The sequence below is a fragment of the Rhinolophus sinicus genome, linkage group LG07 (assembly GCF_036562045.2).
Source record: "Rhinolophus sinicus isolate RSC01 linkage group LG07, ASM3656204v1, whole genome shotgun sequence".
In the NCBI taxonomy this organism is placed as follows: Eukaryota; Metazoa; Chordata; class Mammalia; order Chiroptera; family Rhinolophidae; genus Rhinolophus; species Rhinolophus sinicus.
This window is the reverse complement of record NC_133757.1, coordinates 83,526,237-83,538,246: the sequence shown is the minus strand read 5'-3', so window position 1 is coordinate 83,538,246 and position 12,010 is coordinate 83,526,237. Positions and strand designations below refer to the sequence as shown.

At 51.6% G+C, this 12,010-nt stretch overlaps 2 protein-coding genes across 4 annotated transcripts; one reads left to right on the top strand and one right to left on the bottom strand.

The window, feature by feature from the left end:
• Positions 1-315: 315 nt before the first annotated feature.
• SWSAP1 (SWIM-type zinc finger 7 associated protein 1) lies at positions 316-3,736 on the top strand. 3 transcript variants are annotated; one of them, XR_012498096.1, is made up of 4 exons: positions 316-877; positions 1,467-1,759; positions 2,642-3,466; positions 3,553-3,736. XR_012498096.1 is itself a non-coding variant. In XM_074338159.1 (3 exons), the coding sequence occupies exons 1-3, from the start codon at positions 629-631 to the stop codon at positions 2,679-2,681; spliced, it is 582 nt and encodes a 193-aa protein (XP_074194260.1). In that variant the 5' UTR covers positions 316-628; the 3' UTR covers positions 2,682-3,736. The 3 variants fall into 3 exon arrangements, 2 of the variants coding, with proteins under 2 accessions (XP_074194260.1, XP_019600386.2); XM_074338159.1 differs by having other exon boundaries at positions 2,642-3,736; XM_019744827.2 differs by lacking the exons at positions 2,642-3,466; positions 3,553-3,736 and having other exon boundaries at positions 319-877; positions 1,467-2,166.
• EPOR (erythropoietin receptor) lies at positions 3,519-8,945 on the bottom strand. Its single transcript, XM_019744817.2, has 8 exons — positions 8,482-8,945; positions 7,539-7,674; positions 7,011-7,189; positions 6,777-6,934; positions 6,185-6,338; positions 6,013-6,100; positions 4,641-4,728; positions 3,519-4,550 (listed from the first exon to the last, which is right to left on the bottom strand). Exons 1-8 carry the CDS (start codon positions 8,594-8,596, stop codon positions 3,948-3,950), a joined length of 1,521 nt encoding a protein of 506 aa, XP_019600376.2. The 5' UTR covers positions 8,597-8,945; the 3' UTR covers positions 3,519-3,947.
• Positions 8,946-12,010: the final 3,065 nt, after the last annotated feature.

Genomic DNA, 12,010 nt, shown 5'->3' with positions numbered 1-12,010 from the left:
GGACCTAGGAAATCCCCAGGCCATAGAGGAAGCCAGTTGAGACTCCTCACAGACTCTGAGAGACAGCTTCTAATGTTTTGCACACAAATGTCCCTGAGCCTGCAACACATACACCCCCAACTTGTACCGATACTCAGATGCATAGACAAGTACTAAGCTACTCCATTTCTTTGCTTCTCAACTGTCATTGGGTGACATCAGCAGAAACACACAGACACATGCCCATCGCAATATTCCTCGGAGATATCATGAGTTCCATTTTACAGGTGAGCAAACTGAGGCCAGGAGACTTTAATGCGTCAGTGATTAGGGAAGAACCGCTCCCTCCAACTCTCAACCCTTATATCTGTCTGATTAGCTGATTCGTTCACAATAATAGTATTCGTGCTGCTTGCCTCAGCAGACTCAACCAAGGAAAGGGCCTTTTCTCCTCCAAACGCCAGCATTCCTCCTTCCTCAGATTAAGTTATTTGCCCCTTCACTACTGAAAAATATAGCAGAGTCCGATCTTTGATGGACAGACTCACAGACCAATGGAGAAGCCAAGTGCATCGTAACCAATGAGGCCTCGGCTTGGGAGGGGCTAAGGGCAGGAACGGGCCGCCAATTGCGCGGAGGTACGTTGTGGATGGCGGAGACGCTGAGGCGGGTGCTGGGACGGGGCAGGGCGGCCGATCCCGTGGAGGAGAGTGCAGCCGAAGCGGAACCGCCTTTGCTGCTGCTCGGCGGTCCAGGCTCTGGAAAAACAGCGCTGTTATTTGCGGCGGCCCTGGAGACGGCAGGGGACGGCCGAGGCCCCGTGCTCTTCCTGACCCGGAGGCCTCTGCAAAGCCTGCCCAACAGGACGCGGGCAGTGCTCGACCCCCTGCGACTACAGGTAACGGGGAGACGGGACGGGACTAGAGGCTGACCAGCCAGTGGCGGGGCGGATCGAGGTTGAGTGACAGGTATACAGACCAATGGCGGGTACGAAGGAAGGGCGAGCCGGAACTGCCATTAATTAGGGTGGCGCAGTGAGGAATGAGCCGGGGGCGGGACTTGCGAGGGTTTAAGATTGAGTGAAAGACTATCCAATAAAGGGGCGGAGGTAGCGAAAGGCGGTGCTCAAATGGTGGCATCAGGGCGGGTAAGGCCCGGGCTAAACCTGGTTGTTGTCCCGAAGCGAGTTGGTTCCAGAGGAGCCGGAGTCAACGATGAGGTCATACTGGGAAGGCTAGGGATGGGTTTTGCGTGGAAAGATTGCCCTAGAAATTTGGCAAAAAGACATACCTTGTCTCAACTAATATCGGGCAACAGTGATGAGTGATGGCTAAAAAAGGAGGGGGTGAATAGAAGAATATTTGACCACTCTGGAAGCAGATGTCTGGGGAGTGAGAGCCTCGTCCAGGAAAGTATGCAAGGAAGCAGGGCTGCTATGGTGGCTTCCTCTGCTGAATCTGGCCCTTTCTTTTTTTCCCTCCCAATAGAAGATCCGTTTCCAGTACCCACCCTCAACGGGTGAGCTCCTCCAGCTCCTGTGCTCTGCCCATGAGGCCCAGGGGCCAATTCCTGCCCTTCTGCTGCTTGATGGCCTGGAGGAATACTTAGCTGAAGATCTGGGGCACCAGGAAGCCGCCTACCTGGCTGCCCTGCTTCTGGACACAGCTGCCCACTTCAGCCACCGTGTTGGGCCTGGCCGAGGCTGTGGGCTCATTGTGGCTCTCCAGACCCCGGAGGAGGGAGACAGTGGGGATGCCCTGCAGCTGTCGCTGCTCCAGAGGTATTTCCCTGCCCAGTGCTGGCTGCATTTGGAAGCACCAGGCCCAGGACAGCGCTGCCTCAGAGCCTGCCTGGAGCCAGGTGGGCTGGGCCCCAGGGCAGAGTGGTGGGTGGCTTTTCAACCAGATGGAGAGATGACAGTCACCCCATGGCCTACACAGTCTTGTGACCCTAGCTCAAACAAGGATTCAAGTTCTGGAGGCCACCCTTGAACTTTGGTGTGTGACCACCTCTCTATACCTCAGTTTCTGGAATACTTACCTCAGGGACATGTGCAGATTCAAAGACCTAAAGAATGTCAAGTGCTCTTTCTCTTTTAAAAATAGCATTATGCACATTTGTACCCTATCAACATATTGTTTTGTTTTGCTGTTTTAAACTTTATAAAGAATTTCATGAGAAATGTAATCTTATGAGACTTCTTTCTTCTCCCTGTCAACACTGTTACGAAGATTCAGCCACATTTTCTAGTTCATTTCCTTATCCCTACTGCATATAATTTCATGGGTAAACTATACCCCAATTTATTCATCAGATTAACTTTACTGCTATAAACATTCTGGCATACGTCCTGATGTGTGTGTGTGAAGGTTTTTAGGGTATATACCTAGAAGTGGAATTGCTGGAACAGAAGGTATACATATGTTTAACTTTCCTAGGTTATGTCAAACTTTTAAAAAGTGGTTAAACCTGAACTCCCATTGAACCACTTGATAACATTTGGTGTCATGAGAGTGCTTTCTTAGAATGGGGCCTGATATAGAATAAAACCCTATGAGTTAATGTTATTAGTGGTACAGATGAGATAGAGGCCCATTAAACAGCTTTCCTCTCCCTGGGTGCACAGCTAAACTACACTTCCTTGCCATCCATGCTTCTCTAGGTGGGGTCATGTAACCATTTTTGGCCAGTGGAATTTGTGAAGAGGAGATGGCGCCTACTTCTACGCAAGATCCCTAAAATGACCCACAGACTCTTTTGTCTCTTTACTTGTTGGCTGACAGGATGCAAAGGATCCATCTAAAGACCCCAGGGTGGCCCTGGGGGATAGTGAAGCTACAGACAGGAAGAGTCTGGGCTTCTAACTCTTCCCAGAGATGGCTGCCCACCTGTTTGAATTGAAATATGAGAGAGAAACCACTTAATATGCTAAGCCAGTCAGATTTAGGAGTTGTTATGGCAGCTAGTGTAACTTACACGAGGTCTGACAATTAAGTTCGAGAACTTGTTGCAACAATGTTGCTAACCTTTGATATCAGAGGGATTATTCATTATGAATTTGTACCAACTGGACAGTTAACCAAGTTTACTATTTGGAAGTGCTGAAAAGGCTGCGTGAAAAAGTTAGATGACCTGAACTTTTCACCAACAATTCATGGCTCTTGCATCACAACAATGCACCAGTTCACACGGCACTGCCTGTGAGGGACATTTTAGCCACTAAACAACTATATTGGAACACCCACCCTCCCTACTCACCTCATCTGGCCTCCAATGACTTTTTTCTTTACCTGAAGATAAAGGAAATATTGAAAGGAAGAAATTTTTATGACATTCAGGACATCAAGGGTAATCCGATGATAGCACTGATGGCCATTCCAGAAAAAGTTCCAAAATTGCTTTGAAAGGTGGACTAGGTGCTGGCATCAGTGCATAGCTTCCCAAGGGGAATACTTCGAAAGTGACCATAGTGATATTCAGCAATGAGGTATGTAGCACTTTTTCTAGGATGAGTTCGTGAACTTAATTGTTCGACCTCGTATACTAATTCATTTTATTATGGTTGTTATCCAGATTTCCAGGTCCTGAATTTCAGACTGAGCTCACAGCCTTTTACTGCTGCCCCTATGGCCTGGACCCAGGGAAGTTGGGGTGTTTTTAGAAGTCATGATAGAAAAACTTATATATATATATTTATGGGCTTACAGGGTGTTTGTAGAAGTCATGATACAAAAACATATATATATTTATATATGCATATGTGTGTGTGTGTGTATACCAAAAAAACCCTATACATTTAAAAATACTGCAAGGTTGTGACTTCCTGAGCAGGATGGATTGGGCACATAGCCAAGGTCAGCAATGCCCCTAGTCCTGAGGGAGGCCTTGCCGACCCTGCCCAATAAGTCTTGTGCCTGGATTAGCACTTGAGGTCATGCTGGGTCCCCAAGTATCTGAGGACTAGAGTCTTAGGAGCAGGCCATATAGCTGGGGGTTGGCTTGGGAGCTGGGACAAGACTGTTCTCATAAGGGTTGGAGTAGGGGCCATTAGATGAGCCCCCCTTGGCTCCCTGGGAGTCCCCTGAGCTGTAGTCAGTTGAGATGCCAGAGTCTGACACCATGACGTACAGGTACTTTAGGTGAGGTGGGGTGGGGGGCAGCTCAGGGGGCAGTGCTCTCGGGCGCAAGAGCTGAGAGCTGGGGTCCAGGATGGTGTACTCAAAGCTGGCAGCCGAGGCCCCCTCTGGCTTCAGGGCCAAAGTAGATGAGCAGGCGGATGCTTCTGAGCCTTCATCCATGGCTGCTATGTCCGAACCGCCACCAAGCTGTGGGAGGTCCTCGCTAGGCGGGTTCCGAGGCAGCAGCCATTTGTCCAGCACCAGATAGGTGTCTTGGGTATGCTCACTGCCCACCGGCTCCATCAGGGGCCCCTCAGCATCTGCCCCTGGCTCCACTGCTTGTGTCACCCCCCAGCAGCGCTCAGAGAGGACTTCCACGGGGGCAGATGTGTCCTCTGTGAAGGGGGTGTAGGGGCTCCACCACAGACAGCCGTCGTTCTGGTATAGCCACAGCTGGAAAAACAGCACCAGCTGGCTCAGAGATGAGTTTGGCCACAGGAGCAGGGAAGCCACAGGCCCTGAGGGGGCAACCAGGCCACCTACCTGGAAGTTACCCTTGTGGGTGGTGAAGAGACCCTCAAACTCGCTCTCGGGGCTTGGAATGCCAGGCCAGATCTTCTGCTTCAGAGTCCTGGTGAAACCAAAAGAAAGAAGTACATGGGCATGTGTCATTGAATACTCACCAATACCCTCTCCGCACCCAGTCACAGGAGCACAGACACTCCTAGCCCCTGGCTGTGATGAAAGCAGATGAACACATACGGGCTGGGGATCAGGGGCTTTGGCTGAAGCATCTGCAGGGCCCTATAGGAGGGCAACTGAAACAGGATTTTGAAGGACGTATGATTTCAACATATAGTGCCTTGTGTTCACTAAACCTGGCTCAGGCTTGCCTGGAGGTCCAGTATGTTACTTCTCTCACTCTTTGCCATGGTTCTCCAGTGCATTCAGAATAAAATCCAATCTCCTCTCACAGTGCTGCAGAAAGCCCTGCATACTCTGACTTTGTCACATCTCATCATCTACCACTCCCTCTTAGCACACTCTGCTCTAGCCATAGAGCTCTTCTTGTAGCTGCTTCAATGTCAAGCTCATACCCACCTCAGGGTCTTGTTACTTGGAGTTCCTTCTCCCTGATTTTCATGTGGCTGCCTTCCAACCTTCAGATTTCCACTTCTGATCTCACCTCCCAGAGGTCTTCCCTAAACATCCTGTCATGTCCCCATATCCCATTTGTTTCTGTGCTATCATCACAATTTATAATCAAATATCTGTTGGTTCCCTTGTTTGTTGTCTGACTCAACTATGAGATCCACAAGGTCAGGGACATATCTGGTTTGTTCTCCACTTTCTCCCCCATGCCTAGCACATAGCTGGCACTCAATTGTATATTTTCCAAAGAAATAAATAAACAGGGCCTCGAAAGACAACTAGGAGATTGCTGGGTGGGCAAAGCAGGAAGAGCATTCCAGGCTGAAAGAACAGCATGTGCTAAAAGGCTTAGGGGCGTGAAACCACATGGTATGTGCTTAGAATTACAAAAACCTCAGGATGGCAGGTCATATCATAAAGTATCTGAGGAGCTTGACAACAGGGATGGGGAGACACTCAGGGGCTTAAATCTTTCGTTAAGCCCATCTCGTTGATTTTACAAAAGTTGATGAAATCGGGAAAAGGAATTAGCAAAGGAATCCAAGAAGGGGCAGCCACTGAAGTAGAAGGAAAACTAGGTGAATGTTCCTCAGAGCAGAACATTTTAAGACTCTGGGTCTGGACTGTCTTGCATCCCAGCCCTCCCACTGACTGTGACCCTGGGCAAATGCCTGCCCCTCTCTGAGCCTAGGTTGCCACAGTGAAAGGGGGACGTTGGTGGGAGGGGTCTGGGAAGGGGTTGGTGCCAGAATACGGAGCTTACCGGCGGTGGGTGAGCAGGGCGAGTACGGCCAGCAGCAGCAGGATGAGCACGAGGATGAGGGACAGCGTCAGAATGAGGGGGTCCAGGTCTGGAGAGCCGGTAAGAAATCAGGGCGGTGGGCTTGCCCCACACTCCGCCCCAGCTCCTTCTACACCCCTGCCTGGGGCCTCACCACTAGCAGTCAGCAGCGACGCAGGCTCCGACCAGGCGCTCCAGAAGCCATCGAAGCTTGGCTCGGCCATACGCGCACGTACCATGAAGGTGTAACGCGTTCGGCCCCGCAAGTTGCTCAGCACGCACTCAGTGCGGCCATCCAGGATCTCCACCTGAGGGCGGAGCGCGGGTGAGAGGTGTGGGCAATACAGGCGGAGCGAACAGCGACGGGCAGGTAACGCCGACCAATCAGAGAAAGGAAGGATGGCGCCCAAGCACGGTGGAAGGGCGGGAGGGCAAAAAAAGTAGGAGGTGGGGCCCAGGAAGGCTCGGAGACAATCAGGATGGGGCACCGAGTAACTCGGAGACAAAGCACAGAGGGAGCGGGGCCATGAGGGATCTAGACTTTGGGACAAGTTAGATTCAGGTGAGCTGGGAGACATTGAGAAAGGGGCCTTGTCGGAGCTTCTTGGGCTCTAGTGCAATGGGATGTCGGGCGTCAAGGGCGCAACCTCCAGGGGCTAATCCATGAGGGTGGGGTCGTGGTGATCATCTGGGCGGGACTTAGAAGGGTTGGGCCTTTGGGGAGGGGCGGGAGGGGCGGACCTTACCCTCTGCGCGCCCCCTGCTGCGCTGCCTGCAGAGATGTTCACCTCGTAGCGGATGAGGTTCGCCATGGGGGCCCCAGGTGGTGGGAGCCAGCGCAGTATCACGTGGCTGCCTTCGTCCGACCGCCGCGCCTGCAGCCCCGCGGGGGGATCCAGAAGCACTGCCGAAAAGGGTTGTTCTGGTGGGCGGAGACCGAGACCCCCTCGCGACCACTCCGGCATTCCGGGCGAACTTACCCACTTCGTTGATCTGGATGACACGGCGGTAGCGTGGAGCGCCAGAGGAGGCCGCTGTGACGCGCAGCTCTAGGGGCACGAAGCTCGACGTGTCGGCCGTAGGCAGCGAACACCAGAAGCGCACAGCTCCACGGGCCGCGGGCGCCTGGTGCAGGCGGCATGGCTTCCATGACTCACCCCTGTGTGCGGAGTAACCGCGGAGGGTAGGGAACAAGTTGGGAGGTATTGCCTGGACCGTGGGCGCATTTTGGACACTAACACGAGGGGGCGTCCCATCCCCGACGTACGCGACGCCTTAGACCTGATTTGGAGGGGTGTGGTGTTGTCCCAGACCTGATGTTTGGGGTTGCTCCCCAGCGGTGATCACCGAAGTGTTCTCGCCCTGGCCATTAGGAGACGTGTCAGCCCTGACCCCGCGGTCTTCCCACCAGTGACCAACAGGGGAGATGCCATTCGGCCCCAGCCCCAGTCCGTGCCTGCCCGTCCCTTCCACCCGTGGGGGCGCTCTGCCTGCGCCGTCCGACTCACTCGAGCTGGTAGGAAAAGCTGTAGTTGTCGGGGCCGACCCCGGCGCTTGCCGCTTCCTCCCAAAAACATACCAAGTCCTCCAACCTCTCGGTGAAGCACAGAAGCTCTTCCGGCCCGCGGGTCGCCAACAGGGCCGCTTGAGGGGGGGGGGCAAGAAGATGGGGTCAGGAGAGCCGAGCCCTGTCCTAGAGCCACAGCGCCCTCCCCCTCTTTCCCGCTGCCTGTTCGGACAGATAAGACAAAAGCCCCACCCCGCTCTCTACCCCAGCGCGGCCCCTCGAGGGGTGCGCAGAGGTGGTGTCTCCCCCAACTGCTAAACGCAGGTTGCTTGCCTTACTGTCACCCCAACACATACCCGCCCACCCCGCGACCGGCTGCGCGCAGCGTTCAAGGCCTCCGCTTCCAGCTGCCGGGCCCTCCCCAGCCTTGGACTAGCAAGCCTGGGGGGGTGTGCGGAGGAGGCGGGGCCCCCTATCAGCCTCCACAGGCTCCCCGCTGTCCGATAGCGCCAACCGTGCCCCCCGCCCCCCTCCCTCACCGGTTGGGGCTAGGGATCTGGTGCCCGCACAAACCGTGTTTACAGTAGCCTGCGGCCAGGCCCCTCTGACTCGCACCCGGGCTTTTTCCTCTCTCCCCCATTGGAGGGTCTGCTAGTTCCCCTGACCTCAGGGACTCTAGACCGCAGAGCCCAGACCGAGTACCAACACTATTAGGATGTGTGCCAGGCTCTCTGGAAGTCCCTCCCCAGCTTCTCCCCCAGAACTCAGTCCGGGGACTTAGACCCCCCCACACACACACACACTCCCTGCCGCATGCCCCACCAAGACCCACCCTAGGAGTTTATAGACACCAGGGTGAGCCCCAGGACACAAGCAAGAAATTCAGGCCCCAGCATTGCCCTCCAAGACCCAGTGCGGGGGCCCACACACAGCCTCATCCTTACCTTTGCTTTCAAACTCGGGGCCCGGGCGGTTGGGTGGAGGAGCCCAGGCGGCCACAGCGAGCAGGAGACAGAGGCAGCCGACTCCAGGCCAGAAGTTCGCCCAGAGGTGATCCATGATGCAGCCCCTGCCACGGCTGGCCCAGAGCTCCTGCCCTCCCCCTTCCTCCACCTCTGGCACACTCCACAGCTGGGTCAGCAGCTGCCTCCGCCGGACACAGCTGACCAGGCCCTTCCCGGCCAGGCGCCTCCAAGTGGCAGCTTCCCCGAGGGGGCGGGACCAGCAGGCAGCCCTGGCTGAGATAAGCGCGAGGCAGCAGCCCTGCCCGGCCGGGAGGGAAGAGCAGGGGCCCTCCAGGGCCCCGCTGCCGCTTGAGGGGAGGGAATAGCTCCGGTGTTCTGCGTCAGACACACTCTAGCTGTGTGACCCTGGGAAGGTGACCTACCTTATCTGAGCTTCAGCCTTCTCATCTGTGAAGTTTGGCGTGGCGTATACCAAACATTCCAAACATGTAAGCTACAGATATTATCTTGTTGATCAACATCTCTTCCCAGTCTTGGTAGGAATAAATAATCATCGTAATAGTGACCAGCTGTTGAGTGTGCAGTGCTAGGCAGTGCTGCCAACCTGCATGTACAATATGATCCTATATTTGTAAAATTACATATATTCTGGAGTGTGAGATTTAGTTTTTCTTTTGGGAAAAAATTGCTGTTTACATTTGTATACTCGGGATTTTATTTTACAAGGAGTATGCAGTTACTTTCAATAGTCTGGAAAGTAGTTATAGAACACACCATAGAAGCTATCTTTGGGCCGAGCTTAAACTGGGTAAAATCCACAGAGGTACACGCTTGGAGGGGGGATACCTACCGCACTGCTCCTGCCCACCTAGATTAGCTAAGCAGAACCCTCCATTCTGTGGAGTACAGTGATTGGTTCAGAGTGGGCATGTGATTCAGATGTAACCAATGAGCTTCCATCCTGGGACTTTACCTGGCATTACTGGGAGAGGTGGTGTCGCTTTCTATTTGGCAACAAGGTGGGCAGATGGAGTAGCCAAGAACATTTTTTGCCAGTAGGAGTGAAGAAATTGCTTGGTGGTGAAACTAACATGGGCTTTTGCACCATCTGTTCCCTCTGGTGGAAGGCTCTTCCTCTAAATACCAGGGGTCACTTCATTTTACTCAGGCCTCTGCCCAAATGTCACCTCCTCAATGAAGCCCTCCCTGACCATCCTATTTAAAATAGTAACCCTCCCATCCCACACTTCCCATTGCCATTGAACAGCTTATTATTATTATTTTTATTATTATTATTATTATTTTGCATTCCCTTAATATCACCTACCATATGATATTGATGTTTTATTATTGATTCACTGCCCCCACTAGTCTGTTTTGTTCATTTCTGTGTTCCCAGCACCTAGAACAGAGACTGGCACAGTAGAAGCTTAAGAAATATTTGTGGAGATTAGAGAAAACCCCAGCTAAGAGATGCAAGGAAACAGTTGATCTTGTGCTAGTCACTAGATACAGCTGTGTCTGAGTACCCCTGCACTTTTTAAAAACAAGTGAGAATTTTTTCCTCAGGAAATTGACATGTGGACTCTGTGTTGTGAGAAAAAGAGGCAGGAACTTTAAAGTGTTCTTACGAGAGGCAAACTAGCCCAGGGGTTAAGAGCACATGTTCTGGCACATGGCAGATTCTTCAGGTTTGCCCCAGCCTTGCCACTTCCCATGCTACTTGGATAAGTTACTTAACCCTCCCTAGTCTCAGTTTTTCATGTATAAAATAGGCAAAATAGTAGTGCCTACTCCATAGGGCTAAGTATCAGGATTAAATGAGATAGATTATGTCAACTTCTTAAAACAGTGCCTGCACATAGTAAGCAAGTATTTTATTCATATATAATTCACATATTACATCATGCAGACATTATTTTCTTAAGCTAGTTCAAGGATATTGTACTTACATCCAGTTGGTCCTAAGGTCTTAATACTCATAGCAGCCGCCCCCCCAAAGCCTGTAAAGTAGGATGTTGTGTACTGCAATGTCTTTTACCAGACCCTACATTATGCTTAGATTCTTCTATCTTCTCTTCCACCCCAGACAGGGCCTGGGCATCCCCCATTATTGCTCCAAGGACAATGTTTAGAACCCTGGGCAATGATTTTTGCCCATTCACCAGAATTCTCCCTTTTCCTAGTAACAGCATCCAAATGTAATTTCCATTTTTGTGCCCTTCCAGATTTCACTCCTGTGACTTGAAATTTCTCTGTCTCCTCAAAGAATGGGGAGAGGACCCAGGCCTGACTAATCAGCATATTACATTCCTCTGAACACAGTCTTTGGTTCAGGGGTGGCCACATGACAAAAGTTCGTCCAGTGGGCATCTGATTTGGGGCTTTTGCTGGAGCTGACGGGAAAAAGCAGTTCTCCTTGCATGGGAGGGTGGAGCTGGTGGGATTTAAACCTGGCACTGCCTGCAGGAGGTGTGAGCCTGCCTTGGAGCGGGCTATGTCACTTAAAATGTTCTTTTGGCTACTGTAACCGAGACCCAAATAATAGTGACTTAAGTAAGATAGACACTTATTTCTCTCTTATGTAACAATCCAAGTACCAGCAATACTATATGGCAGCTCTCTGGTCTCAGACAGCCATGCTTTTTCCAGTTTGTTGTTCAGTAATTTAGAGGGTGTGAATCACTCAGTCCAACATAATCCACCCTATGTTTTATTTCTAAACAGCAGGAGGCAGAAAAGGAAGAAGGGCAGGACCTAGCATTTACCCACATCCTTTCCCTTTATATCTCATTGGCCAGGACTTAGTCTCATGGCTACATTTTGCTGCAAGGAGACAGGAAATGCAGTTTTTACTTTGGGTGACCAGATAAAAATCACTGGTTCTATTACCATAGGAAAAGGTGATTGGATTTGGGGTGGGGGGGGGGACAATGGACAGTCTCATTCTTAGAGCAAATTAGAGCCAAGAGACAGCAACGAAATCCTGATGACATAGTTTGACTCCCTGGATCCTACTGTGCCTGAAGCTGGGAAAATGAATCTTTTCAATTACATGAGCCATTCATTTCCTTTTTCTGCCCGTGTCTGTTTGAATTGGCTTTTTTGACCCTTTGAAATAGAAAATCCTTATTAATAAGTGAGCTATACAGCCCCTAGATAGTGTCCAGTACAGAGTGGAGTGCAAAGTGAGCATGTTATTATCGTTGTTATGACTCTGTTGCAGGCGGCCCTATAACTTACTTCATTTCTGCCTGGTTCTTCTTCCTACCCCAGTACTGACAGACAACTCACCTTCTCTTTTTATCCTCAGTCCTTATTGACTCAGGGGTGATGATGTTAGTTGTCTGATTCCCATGGAATTTCATTTCTTCATCTCCCATATACACAGCAGAAAGAAAGCATATTGCCCCAAAAATGCTGGGGGAGGGAGTCCTGAACCCTGTGTGTGTGAGCCCTCCCACCCCACCCCCGCCAGTGCCCCAGCATCCAGTCATGCCTCACCCAG

Coding starts and splice junctions, on each gene's coding strand:
- SWSAP1 (XM_019744827.2), top strand. CDS start 629: ATGGCGGAGACGCTGAGGCGGGTGCTGGGACGGGGCAGGGCGGCCGAT. Junction 878..1,466: donor TCGACCCCCTGCGACTACAG/GTAACGGGGAGA, acceptor CCCTCCCAATAG/AAGATCCGTTTCCAGTACCC.
- EPOR (XM_019744817.2), bottom strand. CDS start 8,596: ATGGATCACCTCTGGGCGAACTTCTGGCCTGGAGTCGGCTGCCTCTGT. Junction 6,101..6,184: donor GTCGCTGCTGACTGCTAGTG/GTGAGGCCCCAG, acceptor CCGGCTCTCCAG/ACCTGGACCCCCTCATTCTG. Junction 4,729..6,012: donor GCCCTGCTCACCCACCGCCG/GTAAGCTCCGTA, acceptor TGGTTTCACCAG/GACTCTGAAGCAGAAGATCT.